At 45.9% G+C, this 20,741-nt stretch overlaps 1 protein-coding gene across 4 annotated transcripts in view; it reads left to right on the top strand.

Moving 5' to 3' along the window:
* The window catches only part of SIRT3 (sirtuin 3), a 37,367-nt gene extending 18,687 nt beyond the window's left edge, over positions 1 to 18,680 (top strand). The window contains exons 1-9 of one of the 4 annotated variants that reach the window (XR_011315232.1): positions 25 to 161; positions 8,896 to 8,988; positions 9,059 to 9,161; positions 9,486 to 9,626; positions 10,518 to 10,750; positions 14,979 to 15,079; positions 17,627 to 17,808; positions 17,882 to 18,083; positions 18,192 to 18,680. Coding sequence is in view for 2 of the 4 variants with exons in the window: in XM_069739163.1 (XP_069595264.1) it covers positions 8,896 to 8,988; positions 9,059 to 9,161; positions 9,486 to 9,626; positions 10,518 to 10,750; positions 14,979 to 15,079; positions 17,627 to 17,788; positions 17,882 to 18,083; positions 18,192 to 18,205 (1,049 nt within the window). In the remaining 2 variants the exon portion in view is untranslated. Of the gene's footprint in view, positions 1 to 24; positions 162 to 8,745; positions 8,989 to 9,058; positions 9,162 to 9,485; positions 9,627 to 10,517; positions 10,751 to 14,978; positions 15,080 to 17,626; positions 17,809 to 17,881; positions 18,084 to 18,191 lie in introns of those variants that run through there. The other 3 variants (XM_069739164.1, XM_069739163.1, XR_011315231.1) reach the window with 3 other exon arrangements.
* Positions 18,681 to 20,741: the final 2,061 nt, after the last annotated feature.

The following is a 20,741-nucleotide window of genomic DNA, read 5'->3' as shown; positions in this document are numbered from 1 at the left end:
GCGACAAGCCGTAAAGCATCAGCGCGAAACTACATTTCCCGGCGTCCAGGCTCGGTAACCGCTACATGGGGGTGCGCCTGTGCGGGATGATGTCACCAGAGGGGCGTGGCCTCACAGTCCAGTGCCGACCCCATAGTAGGAGGTGTGACACATCACTACAGGTGAGGATTCTGCTGAGGCTGCTGGAGAGGACTGGTCTCTGCACCATGGAGCCTGTGAGGTTGGCAGCGAGGGCACAGGACTCAGTGTGATGGACTGAGGATGTATTGTGGGGGGCACATGGATGATGTTCCCATATGGGAGCTGCATGTTGGAAGGTTGCACAGGGAAATGGTGCTATTTGTACGGGGCTGCTTATTGGGGGGGCTTTCACAGGAAAAGGGTTGATGTTACACTTGAGTTAGTCTGTATGGGGAAGGTGATGGGGAGATTATGATGAGGGGCTGTGTGGAGAAGGGGATGATGATGATGAGGGGCTGTGCGGAGAAGGGAATGATGATGATGAGGGGCTGTGCGGAGAAAGGGGGATTATGAGGGTCTGTGCGGAGAAGGGGATGATGATGCTTGAAAAAGACCTATATCGTTGAAAAGTTGCATTTTGCACAATAAAGGACTTTTTATACTTCACCTGGATTGAATGCTGTCCTTCACTTTGCTGCAGTTACACTTGAGTGGGTCTGCATGGGGAAGGTGATGGGGAGATTATGATGAAGGGCTGTGCGGAGAAGGGGGATGATGAGGGGCTGTGCGCAGAAGGGGGGATGATGAAGGGATGATGATGAGGGGCTGTGCAAAGAAGGGGGATGATGATGAGGGGCTGTGCGCAGAAGGGGGGATGATGATGGGCTGTGCAAAGAAGGGGGATGATGATGAGGGGCTGTGCGGAGAAAGGGGGGATGATGAGGGGCTGTGCTCAGAAGAGGGGATGATGAAGGGATGATGATGAGGGGCTGTGCAAAGAAGGGGGATGATGATGAGGGGCTGTGCGGAGAAAGGGGGGGATGATGAGGGGCTGTGCGGAGAAAGGGGGGATGATGAGGGGCTGTGCGGAGAAAGGGGGGATGATGAGGGGCTGTGCGGAAAAAGGGGATGATGAGGGGCTGTGCAGAGAAAGGGGGGATGAAGTGGGACTGTGCAAAGAAGGGGGATGATGAGGGGCTGTGCGGAGAAAGGGGGGATGATGAGGGGCTGTGCTCAGAAGAGGGGATGATGAGGGGCTGTGCAAAGAAGGGTGATGATGATGAGGGGCTGTGCAAAGAAGGGGGATGATGATGAGGGGCTGTGCGGAGAAAGGGGGGGATGATGAGGGGCTGTGCGGAGAAAGGGGGGATGATGTGGGGCTGTGCGAAGAAAGGGGGGATGATGAGGGGCTGTGCGGAGAAAGGGGGTATGAGGGGCTGTGCGGAGAAAGGGGGGATGATGAGGGGTTGTGCGGAGAAAGGGGGGATGGTGAGGGGCTGTGCTCAGAAGAGGGGATGATGAAGGGCTGTGCGGAGAAAGGGGGGGATGATGAAGGGCTGTGCGGAGAAAGGGGGGGATGATGAAGGGCTGTGCGCAGAAAGGGGGGATGATGAAGGGCTGTGCGCAGAAAGGGGATGATGAGGGGCTGTGCGGAGAAAAGGGGGATGATGAGGGGCTGTGCGGAGAAAGGGGGGGATGATGAGGGGCTGTGCGGAGAAAGGGGGGGATGATGTGGGGCTGTGCGGAGAAAGGGGGGGATGATGAGGGGCTGTGCGGAGAAAGGGGGGATGATGTGGGGCTGTGCGGAGAAAGGGGGGATGATGATAGGGGCTGTGTGGAGAAAGGGGGGATGATGATGAGGGCTGTGCGGAGAAAGAGGGGATGATGAGAGGCTGTGCGGAGAAAGGGGGGATGATGATGAGGGGCTGTGGAGAAAAGGGGGGATGATGAGGGGCTGTGGAGAAAAGGGGGGATGATGAGGGGCTGTGTGGAGAAGGGGGATGATGATGATGAGGGGCTGTGTGGAGAAGAGGGGGGCAATGTTGGGCTGTGAGGATAATCCTGCATGCTTGGTGGCTACAATTGGAAGCGGGTAATGTAACTCGTGAGACTGCATGCAAGGCAGCTGTTCGTTGAAGGGAGTGATGTTTTTCACGTTGGGCTGCATGCTGGGTAGAAGGGGGTGATGTTACTCTCGTGGGAATGCGTACTGGAGGACTGATGCATGATGATGCTGAGTGGAGATGCATGGGAATTAAGTCAGTCACATGGGGCCACATGCTGGGGGTCTGCGTGGTGAATGGGGTTAATGTCACTGTGGAGCTGTATGCTGTGCCTCATCTCGGGGTAGTGGGTGATGTTAGTTGCGTGTGGCTGCATGCTCGGCTATGCAGTGCAGGAGGCTGCTTGTGGCGGGGTGGCCTGTGCAGTGAAGGAGGCTGCGTGTGGCGGGGTGGCCTGTGCAGTGCAGGAAGCTGGTTGTGGCGGGGTGGCCTGTGCAGTGAAGGAGGCTGCGTGTGGCGGGGTGGCCTGTGCAGTGAAGGAGGCTGCGTGTGGCGGGGTGGCCTGTGCAGGGAAGGGGTTGCTTTCACATGCTGGGCCTGCATATAGGGGGAGGTTTTAGAGGGTGATGTCCCTGGTGTGCTTTATGTTCTCATCGTCACTTCTCTCCAGCGTGGCTTAATTCTACTTATATATTTGTAAGTTCATTGTTATAGACTTTGGGTGTATAAATATATGTATATCTTTCTCCTTTTTTGTTAGAATTATTTATATATGTGTTTTAATAAAACTGAGAACTATGGGTTGAATTTTCACTTCTACATTTCTAAAGCCAGGATGTGTTCACACATTGCCAAGTCCTCGCCAGTAGACCGGCACAAAATCGTTCAGATCTCACTGACTATTCCTTTCATGAGCAACTTTTGAATAACAAGTGATTAATGCCCTGATCCTCACTTATGCAGCCAATGTATTAGGCCCCACCAGTGTTTCGGTGAATCTCGGCCTTTTGTGGCCACTTACCATTCTCTGTGGTCCATACAGCCTGACCTGTTTGTAGAAGTCATATGAGACTAAACATTTTTTTACAGATTTTTATTAAAGGGAACCTTTCACCCATTTTGTTATATATTAACTAAAACGATCCCCTTACTCCGCACCCGTGCTGAATTCCATAGATGCTTATCTAACTTCCTGACTCCCCCTGTATAAAAACCTTTGTAAGTTTTCCTGCGCTGTATGGTAATCTGGTCGGTCCGGTCCAATGGGCATGGTTTCTTGCCTCTCTATCCCACCTCCCTGCTGCTGCTGCTTGCTGTCCTCCTTCTTAAAATGACATGGAAGACTCCTCGTGTCATTCACATCGCCGGGCAAAATCTTGCTTAAGTAGGTAACCCAATCCTCCTGATTCTCAGACACAAAACCCCTAAAGATAAGTCTCAAGATTCTGGTAAACCCGTTCAGTTTGTCCATTAGACTGTGGGTGAAATGCTGATGAGAATGAGAGGTGGATATCCAAACGAGACCTCCAAAATTTGAAAACTGCGCCTCCCGGTCAGACACAACATCGATAGGGATCCCATGTAATTTTACTATCTCACTGATGAAAATTTGTGCCAATGTCTTGGCGTTGGGTAAAGTGGGTAGCGTAATAACATGTGAAATTTTACTGAATCTGTCCACCACCACCAACAATCCAGTATTACCTGCCCACACGGGTAGATCAATGATAAAATCGACCCATAAATGAGTCCAAGGTCTACTGGGTGTCGCCAATGGTTGGATAGACCCAGACGGACTAGTGTAAGAGGTTTTAGAACATGCACAAACGCTGCAGGCGCCTACTTACTCCCAGACTTCCTGATGTACCCCTGATCACCAAAAACGCAGCGTAGATGTTTCGCAGACTCTAGATATACGAGATTCTTATGATCCGAGATTACCATAACCGGATGAACTGCCTCCTCTAGAAAATGACGCCACTCTTCCAAGGCCCACTTCATTGCCAAGAGTTCCCTGTTATCGATGCCACAATTTCTCTGCAGATGACAGGTTTTTTTTTAGGAAAGTAAGTACATGGACGCCATTTACCAGTAAACGCACCCTGCAACAATATAACTCCCACTTCAGATACGTCAGCTTCTACAATGAAAGGTTGAGTGACGCCAGGCTGTGAGAGAATTGTCGCAAATGCAAAACACTCCTTCAAAGTATCTACCTACCAGTTTACTAAAGATGTAATTAACAAAGTTCTGAAAGACGGCGTTGGTCAACCCAAATGGCATCACAAAGTTCTCATGGTGTCCCTCAGGCAAATTGAAAGCTGTTTTCCACTTACTCCTCTCTAATACAAATGAGATTATGCGCCCCCTGAGATCAGGTTAGAAAACCATTTTGCTCCTACAATCTGATTAAAGAGGTTTGGGATGAGAGGGAGCAGATACGGGTTCCAGACCGTGATCTGATTGACTTCACAGAAATCTAGGCATAGACATAACCCCCATCTTTCTTCTTTAAACAGAAAAAGCCTGCAGCAAAGGGGAATGATTATGGTCTGATATGACCCTTTGCCAGACTTTCCATGATATAGTCCTTCATGGCCTGCCTCTATGGACTTGAGCTATTATTAGTCTGCTTTTTGGTAGCTTGGCTCCAGGGGCAAGATTTGTGGTGCAGTCATAAGGACTATTGTGAGGAAGTTCTTGGCACCCCTGCTCTGAAAACACATCCCCAAAGTCCAACAAGTGTTTAGGCACAGACTGTGTATCAACCCTTGCAAGCTGGGTGGCCAGGCAGTGTCTTTGACAATACTCCACTTTACCACCTCCTGAGCCTGCCAATCTACCACAGTGCAGAGTGAGCTAAGTAAGTCCAAGAACCACAGGAGAGGGCAGACTCTCCAGCACATAACAGTCAATACCTTCTGAGTGCATGGCCCCTACCTGAAGATGTAACCCTCGGACGACTTGAGTAAAATACCCCTGTCTCAAAAGTGCAGTCGATGGCGATTATGTGCATAGGTCTGGACCGTGTATGTGGTTTTAGGCCCTGGACCTAGACGAACCTAGTGTCGATCAAGTTAAGCCAAACTCCACTGTCCAGAAAGGCAGTACTAACCACCTTATTTTTGCCTAGATGGATTTCAGCAGGCAAAAAAAATTGTGTCCTACCCACAGAAGAGTTATATATACACCCAGGTTGATAACATCCCCGCCACCCGGGCTCGTTAGTTTTCCGGCGGTTATTTATAGTGAGATAGGGAAGGGCACGTGCCCAGGAAATGGCCCTTTCTACCACAATAAAAACATACTCCCCTTTGCGCCAAACAGCCTGCGTTTCAGAACAAGTTGCCCCACCCAACTGCATGGGTTCATCAGATGCATCAGACCAGATTTCTCTTGGCCCCAGACCTCCCGCACATTGTCTATTTATGTCCCTGGCGAAGATGACAATCCACCCGGATAGCCAGATACGTGGCCACCTCAAGGGAAACTACAGTCTCATAGAGGGTTAAAGCATCCTTCACCCTTACTGATAGCCCTTCACAGAACTGGCTACGGAGCGCCGGGTTATTCCACTTAGTGTCAGTGGACCGTTTCCAAAACGCAGAGCATTACTCCTCCCCTGGCCGGTCTCACTGCTGAAACTGACGTAGTGTGGTGTCAGCCAGGGAGCCGCAGTCAGTCATTGTATATATGACCCAGCGCCAGAATAAACTCCTCCACCGTCTGGAGCATCTGGGAGTGAGACAGGTAAGAGAATGCCCATGCTTGGGGGTCACCCTCAAAGAGCGAGATTATTATCACAGTTTTGGTCAACAACCCCCAGAGCCCTTCCTCCCGACTTCCCAGCCCTCCACCTCCAAAACCAACTTCACCATTACAGAAGATCGACTCTCCACTCTACTCTCAAGATCGCATCTCACCATCTGTGCACTTGACCCGATCCCATCCCACTTCATCCCAAACCTCACCACAGTCTTCATCCCAACCCTAACCCATCTCTTCAACCTATCACTAACAACTGGTGTTTTCCCCTCAAGCTTTAAACATGCCTCCATCACACCTATCCTCAAAAAGCCCTCTCTTGACCCATCCTCTGTATCTAGCTATCGCCCTATATCACTTCTCCCCTATGCCTCCAAGCTACTGGAACAACACGTCTACCTTGAACTGTCCTCCCATCTCTCTTCTTGCTCCCTCTTTGACCGCTTACAATCTGGCTTCCGGTCACACCACTCCACTGAAACTGCCCTAACTAAGGTCACCAATGACCTCTTAACCGCCAAGGGACACTACTCTGTCCTCCTCCTCCTGGATTTGTCGGCTGCCTTTGACACAGTGGACCATCCCCTATTATAACAGACCCTCTCATCCCTTGGCATCACAGACTAGGCCCTATCCTGGATCTCATCATAACTAACAGACCAGACCTTCAGCATCTCCCACTCACACACCACCTCCTCACCTCGCCCCCTATCTGTCGGAGTCCCACAAGGTTCAGTCCTTTGGCCCCTGCTCTTCTCCATTTACACCTTTGGCCTGGGACAGCTCATAGAATCTCATAGCTTTCAGTATCATCTCTATGCTGATGACACACAGATCTACATCTCTGGACCAGATATCACCACCCTACTAACCAGAATCCCTCAATGTCTGTCCACTATTTCACCCTTCTTCTCCGCTAGATTTCTGAAACTTAACATGGACAAAACAGAATTCATCATCTTTCCCCCATCTCACGTGACCCCCCCCCCAACAAATCTATCCATTACAGTAAATGGCTGCCCACTCACCCCAGTCCTACAAGCTCGCTGCCTCGGGGTAATCCTTGATGCTAATCTCTCCTTCAAACCACATATCCAAGCCCTTTCCACTTCCTGCCGACTTCAACTCAAAAATATTTCACGAATCCGTTCATTCCTCAACCAAGAATCTGCAAAAACCCTAGTCCATGCCCTCATCATCTCTCGCCTTGACTACTGCAACCTCCTGCTCTGTGGCCTCCCCTCTAACACTCTCGCCCCTCCAATCTATTCTAGACTCTGCTGCCTGACTAATCCACCTGTCCCCCCGCTATTCCCCGGCCTCTCCCCTCTGTCAATCCCTTCACTGGCTCCCCATTGCCCAGAGACTCCACTACAAAACCCTAACCATGACGTACAAAGCCATCCACAACCTGTCTCCTCCATACATCTGTGACCTCGTCTCCCGGTACTTACCTGCACGCAACCTCCGATCCTCACAAGTTCTCCTTCTCTACTCCCCTCTTATCTCCTCTTCCCACAATCGTATACAAGATTTCTCTCGCGTATCACCCCTACTCTGGAACACCTGACATGCTGCAAAAGATGTGGGCTCAGTGCCGGTGCCCACATCAAAGGGTGTCCGACATCGGCGTATTATTATGCCCGATGTTGGAAAGGGGTTAATTTTTTTATGTTTTCTGATCGGTAAATGGCGTAACAAGAAAAAAAATCGAAACTACAGAATTTTGGATTTTTGGTCGCCGCAATATTGCAATAAAATACAATAACAGGCGATCAAAACGTCATATTTACTCTTAAATGGTAACAATTAAAACATCAGCTCGGGGAGCGGGCAAAAAATAAGGCTTTCACACATTAGGTTTTTTTGCATCAGGCACAATCCGGCGAATGTTGGAAAAACCGGAACTGGCGCAGATTGTGAAAAACTGATGTGACGGATCCGTTATTTAGAAGGATCTGGCTACCATATCTAGATTATTGGATAAAAAAAAAAATTTGGAGCATGCTCAGTTTAAAAAACGGAATTCGGCGCCGGAATCCGTCATTTTCTGGATCTGGCACCTTCCGGCTCCCATAGGCTTCCATTCTAGCAAACTGGCGCTTCCGGCTTTTTCGTCGGAGACAAAAAACATTGCTATGGACATTTTTTTCCAGAAACCGGAAACGGCAGATTTGCCGCATCCGGCGAAAACCGGACGAAACGCAATGTCATCCGGCACTAATACAAGTCTATGGGGAAAAAAAAAGGATCCGGCGGCAACATTCGCCTGATCCGTTTTTTTGAAATTTAGCTGGATTTAGCCTGACACTGAAAACCTGATGTGTGAAAGTAGCCTAAGCCCTCACCCAGCCCCTTTTCCTGAAAAATGAGAAAGTTATGGGTCTCGGAAAATGGCGACAAATGCAAACATTTCTGATTATTATTTTCCATTATTTAACTAATAAATGCTACATGTTTAGTATCTGTGTACTCGTACTGACTTGGAGAATCATATTACCGGATCATTTTTACCATACAGTGAACATTGTAAATAATAAAAAAACGATTATGAAATTGCACTTTTATTTTTGTCATTTCACCACACTTGTTTTTTTTTTGTTTTTTTTCCATTTTCCGGTATACTATATGGTAAAATCAATAGTGTTATTCAAAAGTACAACTCGTCTCTTAAAAAAACAAGGCAAAATATGGCTATGTTGACCGAAAAAAAAAAGGCTCTTGGAAGAAGGGGAGGTAAAAAAAAAAAAAAAGAAAAACGGAAAATTGTCCAGGGGTGAAGGGGTTAATGTATCAGTGTGGATGCAATGTGTCAGCCTATATAAATGCATGGTAGTGTTCCAGGCTCTATGGCAGGTCATCATCTAGTTGTTTTCCCCCAGTAGGCCAGAGGTTAATGGAGGGAGGCAGCTGGGATCTCCCCCCCCCCCCCCTTCAGAGTGACTGCACCAGGAGCCTATAGGGATAGTGTACGGTGGGGAGGACCCAGCCAGCAGGCAGGTCACAGGGGACACCTGACAGCCCGGCACGGGAAGCACTACTATGTACATAGCACACAGAGGCTCCGACAGACACTATTATATATGCACGCAGCTACAGAAAGCAGCAAGACATTAATTGTTCCTATAAATACCCCATTTAGCTTCTTAGTATATATTCTGTGCAGTCTCACAGGGAGAAAATATGGCTTCACTGTATGTTTCCTACCGGCCCTTTAAGAAAATGGTTGTGGTGGCGTCATCATCATCACTATTGAGAGGTAAGATATATTAATGAACTACGGTACTGCTCCTCTTTACACCGCCGTCGTAATCTTTTAACTCTTTCAGTGCGGAGGATCCATGGAAGCCCGTTCCATCTGCTGCCACTTACTGGAAGAAATAAGATCTCGCTATCTAATGGCGGCAAAACTGGCCTTCTCTCGTGTCCGTGGTAAGTAATATATGCCAGGGGTGTCAAACTGCATTCCTCGAGGGCTGCAATCAGGTCATGTTTTCAGGATTTCCTTGTACTGCACAGGTGATAATTTAATCACCTACACAAATAATGAGTTGGTGATTAAATTATCACCTGTGCAGTACAAGGAGATCCTGAAAACATGACCTGTTTGCAGCCCTCGAGGAATGCAGTTTGACACCCCTGATATATGCAGTACATGTCTTCAATCCCAGTAGAATGCTTATAAGTGGAGATCGTGTGTCCGCAGTACATGAATGTATTATTTTCGGACCATATCTAATCCCCGCTTTCCCACAGTTGGGGGCGAGCTCATAGCGCTAAGAGCAGCTCTACGTCCATCACGGATGTGGCCAAGAAAATAAAGGATGGCTTCTACCGTCATATTTTGGTCATGGTTGGCGCTGGAATCAGCACAGACAGCGGGATCCCAGATTTCAGGTAATTCTGACAACATGTGGACACTATAGCATGGGTGTAAGATGGAAATTATACTGATCCCTGTAGGTATAGCGGCATCCTTGTCAGCACTATGTACTGTAGCTCATGCCTAATAAATAGATTTAGGAATACGAGCAATTTAAGACTTTGTCCACTGCAGAATGTAAATGATCGCTGAGGGACTATGGTAGATCTGAAGCCTCTGTCACTCCAGCTCTATTCCCCACCCAGCACCGCCTCCTCCTACTTGACTGACAACTCCTTTGCCTGAACTCACACAGCATAGAGGCTGTCAGTGAAGCAGGAGGAGATGGTTCTGGCTGGGGAATAGAGCTGGAGTGACAGAGGCTTCAGATCTACAAACAGCTCTTAAACCTCATTTGCCTATCAATTCAAACCCTGTTTTCTTAGTAATGGAGGAACGGATTGGTCATGTAAAAGGTATTGCAGGACTTGTCACTGAACAAGCTAAATGCACATATCAATAGTTTGAGGGTGAAATCCTGCTGACAGATTCCCTTTAAAGAGAACCTGACAGTTGTCAACAATCTGTATTTTTTCCCATTGTGCTCTTGAATCTGGAGTTGTAGGTTTTCTTTTGTACTTTTCAGTTCCTGAGATATGGCCTGTATGTAAATCTAGTCTTTTTAGTAATGGGATGGAGTCTTATTCTTAAGGACCGCACCCAGTTCATTAAAAAAAACACTCATTTTTTATACATTGAAAAGGGGGCTATATCTTAGCAGTGGAGTGGCGCAGGAACAAAAAAATTGATAGATAGTGGCATTTACAGATTAAAGTGTCATTTCCAGTTTTATGGCCCCTGACAGGACTGTGCAGGATGTATGTGATCAGCCAATAGTCCTTCATCCCATGTGTTTCTTGCTCCAGGTCTCCCACTAGTGGACTGTACAGTAAACTGCAGGAGTATTCCCTCCCATATCCTGAAGCTATATTTGATCTCGGCTTCTTCTTACGTGACCCCAAACCTTTCCTGCGTCTGTCCCAGGAGCTGCTACCTGGGCGCCATCACCCCAACTCGGCGCATTACTTTCTGCGTCTTCTACATGACAAAGGAGTATTGCTGCGTGTGTACACACAGAACATCGACGGACTGGAGAGAGGTGAGGGGCTATAAAGTGCTCATGTGGACCTCTACCCTGGACAGGTAACACGGGGACCCCGCACTGTGCGTGTTCTGTAGGACGGGGCGAGTATGAGGCATTGTGACAAGATTGCACCGTTTTTTGTGTTTGCAGTAATATTACGGTAATCTTTGATTAATACAAGGTTTCCTGACAAGAAATCCTCCAGAATGTGGACAAATGGCTTTTCTTTGTTTTGACCTCCCACCTTTGTAGCATCTTTTGGGATCGGATTAGACTTTAAATATTGTACACACGTGGTCAAAATTGTTGGTACCCCTCATTTAAAGACAGAAAAACCCACAATGGTCACAGAAATAACTTGAATCTGACAAAAGTAATAATAAATAAAAGATCTATGAACATGAACAAATGAACGTCAGACGTTACTTTTCAACCATGCTTCCACAGTATAAAAAAAAAAAAAACAAAACTCATGAAATAGTCCTGGACAGAAATTATGGTACCTTTTAACTTAATATTTTGTTGCACAACCTTTTGAGGCAATCACTGCAATCAAACGTTTCCTGTAACTGTCAATGAGACTTCTGCACCTCTCGACAGATATTTTGGCCCACTCAAGAGCAAACTGCTCCAGTTGTCTCATGTTTGAAGGTTGCCTTTTCCAGATGGCATATTTCAGCTCTTTCCAAAGATGCGCAATAGGATTTGGGTCAGGGCTCATAGAAGGCCACTTCACAATAGTCCAATGTTTTCCTCTTAGCCATTCTTGGGTGTTTTTAGCTGTGTGTTTTGGGTCATTATCCTGTTGGAAGACCCATGAGCTGCGACTGAGACCAAGCTTTCTGCCACTGGCCAGCACATTTCTCTCCAGAATATCTTAATAGTCTTGAGATTTAATGGTACACTGCCAGGAGCTTTGTGACTTGCCAGTATGCATTTTGGCAAATTCCGTCATAATTTTTTTTTATGAATTGCTTTCAACAGTGGTGTTATCCTTGGTTATTTTATATGAAGTCCACTTTGGCCATGACTGTGACGGATTGTGCAATGTACCTTGATCTTGCAGGTCATCTCTAATCTCTTTGGAAGTTGTTCTTGGCTCTTCTGTTACCATTTTTATTATCCTATTCTTCAATTTGTCATCAATTTTCCTTATTTGGCCACATCCAGAGCGGTCGGCTACAGTCCAATAGACCTTAAACTCCTGAATCATATGTGCAACTGTAGTAACAGGAACATCAAGTTGTTTGAAGATAGCCTTATAGCCTTTACCTTTAATAAGTTCAGGGTGGGACGTATCATTGGAGCAACCTGTGTAGTCGCACAGGGGCCCAAGAGGTAAGGGGACCCTTTGCACCTCCCAAAGCGGTAGGAATTTTGCATTTTGATGAGTAATTGGACTACAGTAAGCCCATATATTGTTCTTTCACAGGGGTCCTTTTCTGCCTGTGTCCACCAGTAAACAAGTTTGACCATAAATGTCTTTCTAATCTCCTGACACAACTCTCACCTCAGCTTTCTTTGGTCCTCGTTCAGTGTGGTACACACCATGATCCCAAACAGCACAGTGACTACTTTTCACCCTTCAAATTGACTGATTTATAAGTATGAAAAAAACCAGAAACAAATGACCAAGGTCTATTCAACTAGAAAAAAACCAAAAAATACAAAAAAGACCTAAAAAATATATTTTTATTGTAAATAAATGAAAATTAAATATAAATAAAGAACCACTTATAACCTATAGACAAAAAGTAGGGATCCTAGGGTCAGGATAAGCTCATAAAAAATAATAGAGCAGAAAAAATATATATGATAATAAGGAAAGGACTAGGGATGATAGTGGTGCCTCACCCTAAGCTGTACCCTTCCTTGCAGCGGAGGTTGGCACCCTGGGATACGAAATGGCGCCCCCGCTCAACGTCGACTGACCCTGATAACCCTAGTAGGTGTCCCTACCACAAGCCACCACCCAAACAAACACCACAAAAAAAAAACTGAAAAAAGTGTAAATGTACACTAAAATGCTGTAGCTGGTACTGACTGCTGATAGTGATGGTGAGCTTATTATAATAGACTCTAAGAGATTACCAAGACTCTTAAGGTACTGTCACACTAGACGATATCGCTAGCGATCCGTGACGTTGCAGCGTCCTCGCTAGCGATATCGTCCAGTGTGACAGGCAGCAGCGATCAGGCCCCTGCTGTGCTGTCGCTGGTCGGGGAAGAAAGTCCAGAACTTTATTTGGTCGCTGGACTCCCCGTAGACATCGCTGAATCGGCGTGTGTGACACCGATTCAGCGATGTCTTCGCTGGTAACCAGGGTAAACATCGGGTAACTAAGCGCAGGGCCGCGCTTAGTAACCCGATGTTTACCCTGGTTACCATCCTAAAAGTAAAAAAACAAACACTACATACTTACCTACAGCCGTCTGTCCTCCAGCGCTGTGCTCTGCTCTCCTCCTGCTCTGGCTGTGAGCGTCGGTCAGCCGGAAAGCAGAGCGGTGACGTCACCGCTCTGCTTTCTGGCTGCCCGGCGCTCACAGCCAGACCAGAGAAGCAGAGCGCCGAGGACAGACAGCGGAAGGTAAGTATGTAGCGTTTGTTTTTTTACTTTTTAGGATGGTTACCAGGGTAAACATCGGGTTACTAAGCGCGGCCCTGCGCTTAGTTACCCGATGTTTACCCTGGTTACCGGGGACCTCGGGATCGTTGGTCGCTGGAGAGCGGTCTGTGTGACAGCTCTCCAGCGACCAAACAGCGACGCTGCAGCGATCCGGATCGTTGTCGGTATCGCTGCAGCGTCGCTATGTGTGACGGTACCTTTACTAATGTGAATCACTAGAAGATAAGGTGATTTACAAAGATAAGATATAAACACTGTTTGATAACACACTTTACTCTTCTCAGAGGTAGATACAGGTGGAGTATAAGAAAAATTCTCAAGTAGTCACCTATTAGTAAACAGAAGAGTCTTGATACATCTTATGGTGTCGATGCCAGACAAAATATATATATAGGGACATGGCTATTAATGATATTTAGGTCAATCCCTTATAGTGCACAATGGCATCAGCACAAGAAAAAGATAAATTCATTCAAACATCTGAACGTAAATGATGGACAATGTTCAGTCCCTTTTTTTTGGTGCACACTGGCATCGGCACTAGACAGATAATAGGTTTATTCTCTTATATGAATATTTATAAGTGCATCGTGTCTCAAAAATAGAGCATAAATAATAAGCTGATCAAAGCTTAATGGCATCACCACCAGAAAAAATAAAACAGAGTCATAGCATATGCGAGGGCATCGTTGCCAGAGCGTATCATGATCCAGATATCATATACAGTGATATCGACGCCAGAAAAAAGTCAGTCTATTCAGATATATGTGAGGGCATCATCGCCAGAGATATGATGCTCTATAGATATCAACGGATATTGGCATCATTGCCAGAGCAGAGCCCTCAGTGAACTGATCCATACATAGCGTCACTGCCAAAAAGATGTTATTAGGATCATCGCATATGCACGAGCATCACCAAAGGCTGTCACAAACCACCTGTGCCAATCGCATCACTATCAATGCAGGCAAAGCCCCAAAGCATTAATATGTATAATCAGGGGGAATGACACCATGATGCTGCATGATTAATGTAATGCAGCAAAAAAAAAAATTGAAAAAAATCATAATAGACCGCCAGCATAACAGCATATGTGTACATAAGCGATACACTTATCTTAAGAGACAATGTCTCATCCCTACTTTTTGTCTATAGGTTATAAGTGGTTCTTTATTTATATTTAATTTTTATTTATTTACAATAAAAATATATTTTTTAGGTCTTTTTTGTATTTTTTGTTTTTTTTCTGATTTATAAGTATGTAAACACCTGTGAGGCGAATTACAAGACACACCGTAGTTTCATATGTCCCTATGGTCACATTATTTTCTGTCTTTTCTAGAGGTACCATCAGTTTTGTCCAGGCCATTTTCAGTAGTTTATTTTTTTCTTCCGTTGAACCACAATTCAAAAGCAAGGTTTGATTTTTATTAGTTGATATTAAAGTTATTTCAGTGACTATTGTGAGTCTTCCTCACTTTACCAGACGAGTACCAACAATTTTGTCCAAGTGTGTATAATTACTGAACCTCTCAGCTATCTACATCTCACTAGATTTGGCAAAATATCCTATAAATGATCATTGATAACGCTGTATCTTTGGGTTTGTATTTCAGCTGCGGGGATTCCCGCTGAGAAGTTGGTAGAAGCTCATGGCACATTTGCATCATCCACATGCACAATGTGCCTCAAAGAGTATCCTGGAGAGACCTTCAGTGTAAGTGGTACCGTGCCTGTTGTGCCATATACTGTGGTGGAAATACCGTAATAGCCTTTTTGTATTGTTCGGTGTCTTTTATGTAAAACATTTACCTTAGAAATTCTGTTTTTCTGTTCGGTTTTATGAACGGGATGGATTTCCTGCAAGATGGGCACAAATGGTGCCTGATAGGCCTCATATACTATCATGTGGTTCTCTGGCTTCTGTGATGGTGCTTATCTCTTTTACCACAAAAATAGAGCAATCTACACAATTTCTTCAGTCTTTTTTCCAACATAGATATGAACAGATCATTACAGAAAAACTAGCCTAGTTGTGAACAGCAACCACAATGGGCAAGCTTAAAGACGTGCACGACTATGACCTAGGCTAAAGTGTGATGTCCAGACAACTGAATCAGAGCATCTCGAAAGCTGCCAGCCTTGTGGGATGTTCTCATTGCTGCGCAAGTGGTAGTGCCTACAAAAGAGGTCTCCGTAAGGTCGATTGGTGACCCAATTTCTCTACTCAATGATCAAAGAATCATTGAGTAGGGAAAAGGTGTCACGATTCGGTTTGATGGGGGACCCGGCACCAGGGGCTCCTTCCCTGTCCCTAACACTTGGGGATGCCCTAGCTCGCCCTGTTCACCAGGTTACTTCTGAAGGTGAAGATGCTGGGGCCGCGTACCTTGCCTCATTTCCTGTATTCGAGCCCTGTCAGTCTGCCCATAGTAACATTTTCCCACTAGTCTCACCATTGGATGTAGAGATAAGAACTGGAGCATGGGATAATGGAAGAATCCGACCTGGAATTATTTATTACACAAAAAGAAGAAAATTGTGGCACTCACCGGCTCTTTATAAAAGTCCAACGTTTTTTATTCCCATTACTAAAACTGTTGTCATGGGAGAGTAGCACATGTGACGGATGACGGATGTTTCGCTCCTGTCTGTACTTCAATCGGTCATAAACCACCCGTTGTCCGTCACATGTCATTTTCTTCCATGCCAACAGTCTTAATAATGTGAATAAAACTTTGGACTTTTATACAGAACCAGTGAGTGCCACCATTTTCTTCTTTTTCTATTGCATATGGATTAACCTTGGATGAGCACATGGTTATTGCTGCTTGACAATCCATTCCACATTCAGCAGATACATAACCACTTTTTACCATGGTGCTGTTTTTTTCCTTCTTTATTGCTTATGATTTATTATTATTATTATTATTATTTATTTATAGAGCACTACTGAGTCCATGGTGCTGTACATGTGAAAAGGGTTAAACACAAAATAGGGAGAGATATAGATTCCAATGAACAAACTAAGAATAATAGACAGGTACAGAGGGGAGATGACCCTGCCCTTGCGGGCTTACAGTCAACAGGGTATTGGGGAAGGAGACAGTAGGTTGGGGGTTGTGGCAGCTCCAGTGGCGGGTGCGGTAGCAACTCAGGTGGCGGTGAGGTGGCAGGGGGTCATTGCAGGCTGTAAGCTTTCTTGAAGAGATGAGCTTTCAAGTTCTGTCTGAAAAGTGTTGGAGATAATTGGATGTGTTGGGGCACATCATTTCAGAGGATGGGGAATACTCTGGAGAAGTCTGGATATGATTGGCTGAGGAGCATATAAGTGGAGGAGAGAAGGAGGTCTTTAGGGGACCGGAGGTAACGTGTTGGAAGATATCAGATTAGTTCAGAGATATACAGAGAAGACAGATTATGGATGGCTTTTTAGGTCACTATTAGTTGTTTGAACTGGATATGTTGGGGAATATGGAGCCAATGAGGGGATTTGCAGTGGGGAGGAGAAAGATGGATTAGTTGGGAAGCAAAGTTAAGGACGGACTGGAAAGAATGAGTGGGGTAAGGTGAGATGGAGGAAAGATGATGAGGTCAGATTTGTCAACATTGAGCTTTAGGAAGCGTGATGAGGAGAAGAAGAAGGATATAGCTGATAGACTCTCTGGGATTCTGGACAGCAGAGAGGTGACATCTGGGCCAGAGGTAGATCCGAGTGTCATCAGTGTGTGGATGATACTGGAAGCCATGGGACTTTTAGGTTTCCCAACCCAAAGATATAGATGTAGAAGAGTAGGGGTTCTAAGACAGAGCCTTGAGGAACACCAACAGAGAGAGGGCAGTATGAGGAGGTAGAATGGGAATGGAGACCCTAAATTAATCATGTTTTCTTTTTCATGATGTAAAGAGCGAGGTGCTTAGCTTTACTTACCTGGAGAAGAGATAGCACCAGGATGTACTGTAGGAAGAAAGCAAGCCAGCAATGCAATGGGATGCTCTGGTCTGCTGGGATACCCTGGGTTTGGGCATCACGTGGATGCATCTTTGGCACATACCCCCTACTTACACACTTTTAGAGATCACGTACACGTCTACGTGGCATCGGTATGTCTTAGTGTCAGTGGCTTCTTTCAGAAGACTAATACGCACAACTACATTCTAATAGTGAATTTTCACATTTGCTTATGACAAATCAGATGTGTTTTTTTTTCTGGATTAAAATTCAAGCAACATGTTGAAGTCTTAATTTTTTGGATTTTTACAGGATGCTGTAATGAAGTCTACAGACCCTCGCTGTTCAGCTTGTGGTGGTCTCATCAAACCTGATATCGTCTTTTTTGGAGAACAGTTACCTGCCCGCTTTTTCCTCCACTTGACCGATTTTCCTAGAGCAGATCTTCTGATTGTCATGGGCACATCACTTGAGGTCATACAGACAGAAGAAAAGTATATTGATTTGCTTAGTCCCTATGTTGAAGCCTGTTTTTATCAAGTATCTAAAACTGATCTGATTTTGTAGGTGGAACCCTTTGCCAGCCTGGTGTTCGCCGTGCAGAGCTCTACACCACGAGTCCTCATCAATCGAGACCCCGTGGGACCTTTTCTGGACAATTCAGATGGGCTCAGTGTAGTAGAATTAGGAGAGGTCACCGGCGGGGTGAAGCGACTTGTACAACTCCTGGGATGGGATCGTGAACTGAAGGAGATAGAGAAAAATAACGGTATGTAAAAAGAAAGGACGACATTGTACCATTACAGGTCGTGGGTTAGCATCCGTATCGCAAATCATCTTCATATTATATACAGCTGCTTGTCTTCTTCTTTTCCAGAAAATTGTAAGTGAAGACTTCCATCCATGACCGGAAGGAACCTGAAGTCCATGGGGATGAGATGATTTTACCAACCGTATTTGTGATGTTCCTGTGAGATATCAGTTACATTCATGGTGGGAAGTTGACTAGGTCTCAGACATGGCTGTCTCCTCCTATATGTGGGGGGAGATGTAGTTTTGTATGTTGTGTATTTTTCATACAAGGAAATTAGGAAGCTTTATTGTAAGGACATAAAAGGGATAACCATGGGGTGCACTCGGGTACCTAAGGAGACCACATTAGACCATATCAGTATTATGAATGACACCTGGTAGCATGGGACCCCAAATTTAGCAATATGCCCCAGGAACTTCACATTTTGCCCCTGTTCCCATACCGAAATACTGTGACCGCTTAGGCTGCCCACTTTATCTGGAAGGTATGTTTTACATGTTAACAGCACCAGGGCACTTTTTCCAATAAACTTGTGAATTTTTTAGTATCTTATATCTCTGTTGTTTATAATTATTTACATGTCCAAGAAAAAGTAAATGAACCCTTGGCCTCACATTGATTGTATGTCTGCAGTGATTAATAATTACACATGGTCTGATTGTTTTCACAGTTGTAGGCTAGCTCAAACTAAACTAATAAATCACAAAGTTGTCCTGCGCCGCCTGTCATTCAAATGTGACCCGGGACTTTCACAACCTGCTCTGCATAGACGCACTGCCGAGTGAGCTGTCAGTCATAGTGTTGGGGTTAGGGTTGGGATTAGAGTTAGGGGTGTGTTCGGGTTAGGGTTGGAGTTAGAATTGGGGGTTTCCACTGTTTAGGCACATCAGGGGTCTCCAAACCCGACATGGCATCTGATCTCAATTCCAGCCAATTTTGCATTGAAAAGTAAAACGGAGCTCCTTCCCTTCCTAGCTCAGCCATACGCCCAAACATTGGTTTACCCCCACATCTGGGGTATCAGCATACTCAGGACAAATTGCACAACAACCTTTGTGGTCCAATTTCTCCTGTTACCCTTGGGAAAATAAAATATTGGGGTCGAAAAGGTAAATTTTCTGAAAAAAATATGATTTTTTTTATTTTTACCGTTCTATATTTTAAAACTTCTGTGAAGCACTTGGGGGTTCAACGTTCTCACCACACATTTAGATAAGTTCTTTAAGGGGGTCTACTTTCCAAAATGGTGTCACTTGTGGAGAGTTTCCACTGTTTCGGCACATCAGGGGCTATTCAAACGCGACATGGCGCCTGATCTCAATTCCAGCCAATTTTGCATTGAAAAGTCAAACGGTGCCCCTTCCCTTCCAAGCTCTTCCATGCGCCCTCACTATATGGCACTATAACCTCCAAACACAGAGTATAACAGCCCTGGCTCACATCGCAAACCCGATTTCTGCAGCGATGCTCTATTCATTTATGGCATATTCTGTGGGTATGTGATGTGTGGTCCCCTGTCGTTCTTTATTAATTTTCCTGGAGTGATGATGTGCCGGACATTCACATGCCCGACCCCTGCAAGCCAATCTCTTGCCTCCGAGGTCATGTGCTGTACTTGCATGCATTACCGCAGAGGCCAGTGATTGGCTGCAGTGGTCCCATGGTTCTACACTGTATTATTACTCCATTAGACAAAGCAGGTGCCGGGCCCTGGCAAGATGGGAGGGCCCATTCATGGTACGGTACACTGAGGCTCCAAGGGGCCCCTGCAGGCAGGGCCGGCGTTAGGGGCAGGCAGCTGCCTAGGGCCCCCGCTTCCCCAGGGTCCCTCAGCTAGCGGCACATCATGCAGCCGCTATGGGGCCTCTGTGAGGCAGGGGGGCCTGCCTGCCGCCAGTGCCGACTCCCCCGCCACCGCGGCATTGTACTATACCGGCATCTGCTGGTACAGTTCAAAGCACTGATGGAGGAGAGAACGTCAGCTGAAGTTCCCTCTCCCATCATTCCCCGCTCTGCCTCTGACACTACACTGCGGGTGCGCGATGACGTCATCGCACCCTCACTGAGTGCCAGGCAGTGCAGCCACTGAGACAGGAGCAGGGAGCAGCGTGGCGGGGGTACGAGGAGAGGGGAGGAGTGTGTTTTTTTTTTTTTTTTTTTGTTTTACTATAACAGTGAGCACTGGACTGTGGGGCCATTCTCCGGGAGGGGGGAAGAAGCGGCTGTGCTATATACTACATGGCTGTGCTATATGCTACGTGGGCTGTGCTATATACTACGTAGGCTGTGCTATATACTACGTAGGCTGTGCTATATACTACATGGCTGTGCTACATACTACGTGGCTGTGCTATATACTACATGGCTGTGCTATATACTACATGGCTGTGTTATATACTACGTGGGCTGTGTTATATACTATGTGGGCTGTGCTATATACTACGTGGCTGTGTTATATACTACGTGGGCCGTGCTATTTACTATGTGGCTGTGTTATATACTACATGGCTGTGCTATATACTACATGGTTGTGCTATATACTACATGGCTTTGTTATATACTACGTGGCCTGTGTTATATACTATGTGTTTTATACTACGTGGGCTGTGTTAT

Source organism: Ranitomeya imitator, chromosome 9, assembly GCF_032444005.1.
Source record: "Ranitomeya imitator isolate aRanImi1 chromosome 9, aRanImi1.pri, whole genome shotgun sequence".
Taxonomy (NCBI): Eukaryota; Metazoa; Chordata; class Amphibia; order Anura; family Dendrobatidae; genus Ranitomeya; species Ranitomeya imitator.
This window is presented reverse-complemented; position numbering and strand designations above follow the sequence as displayed.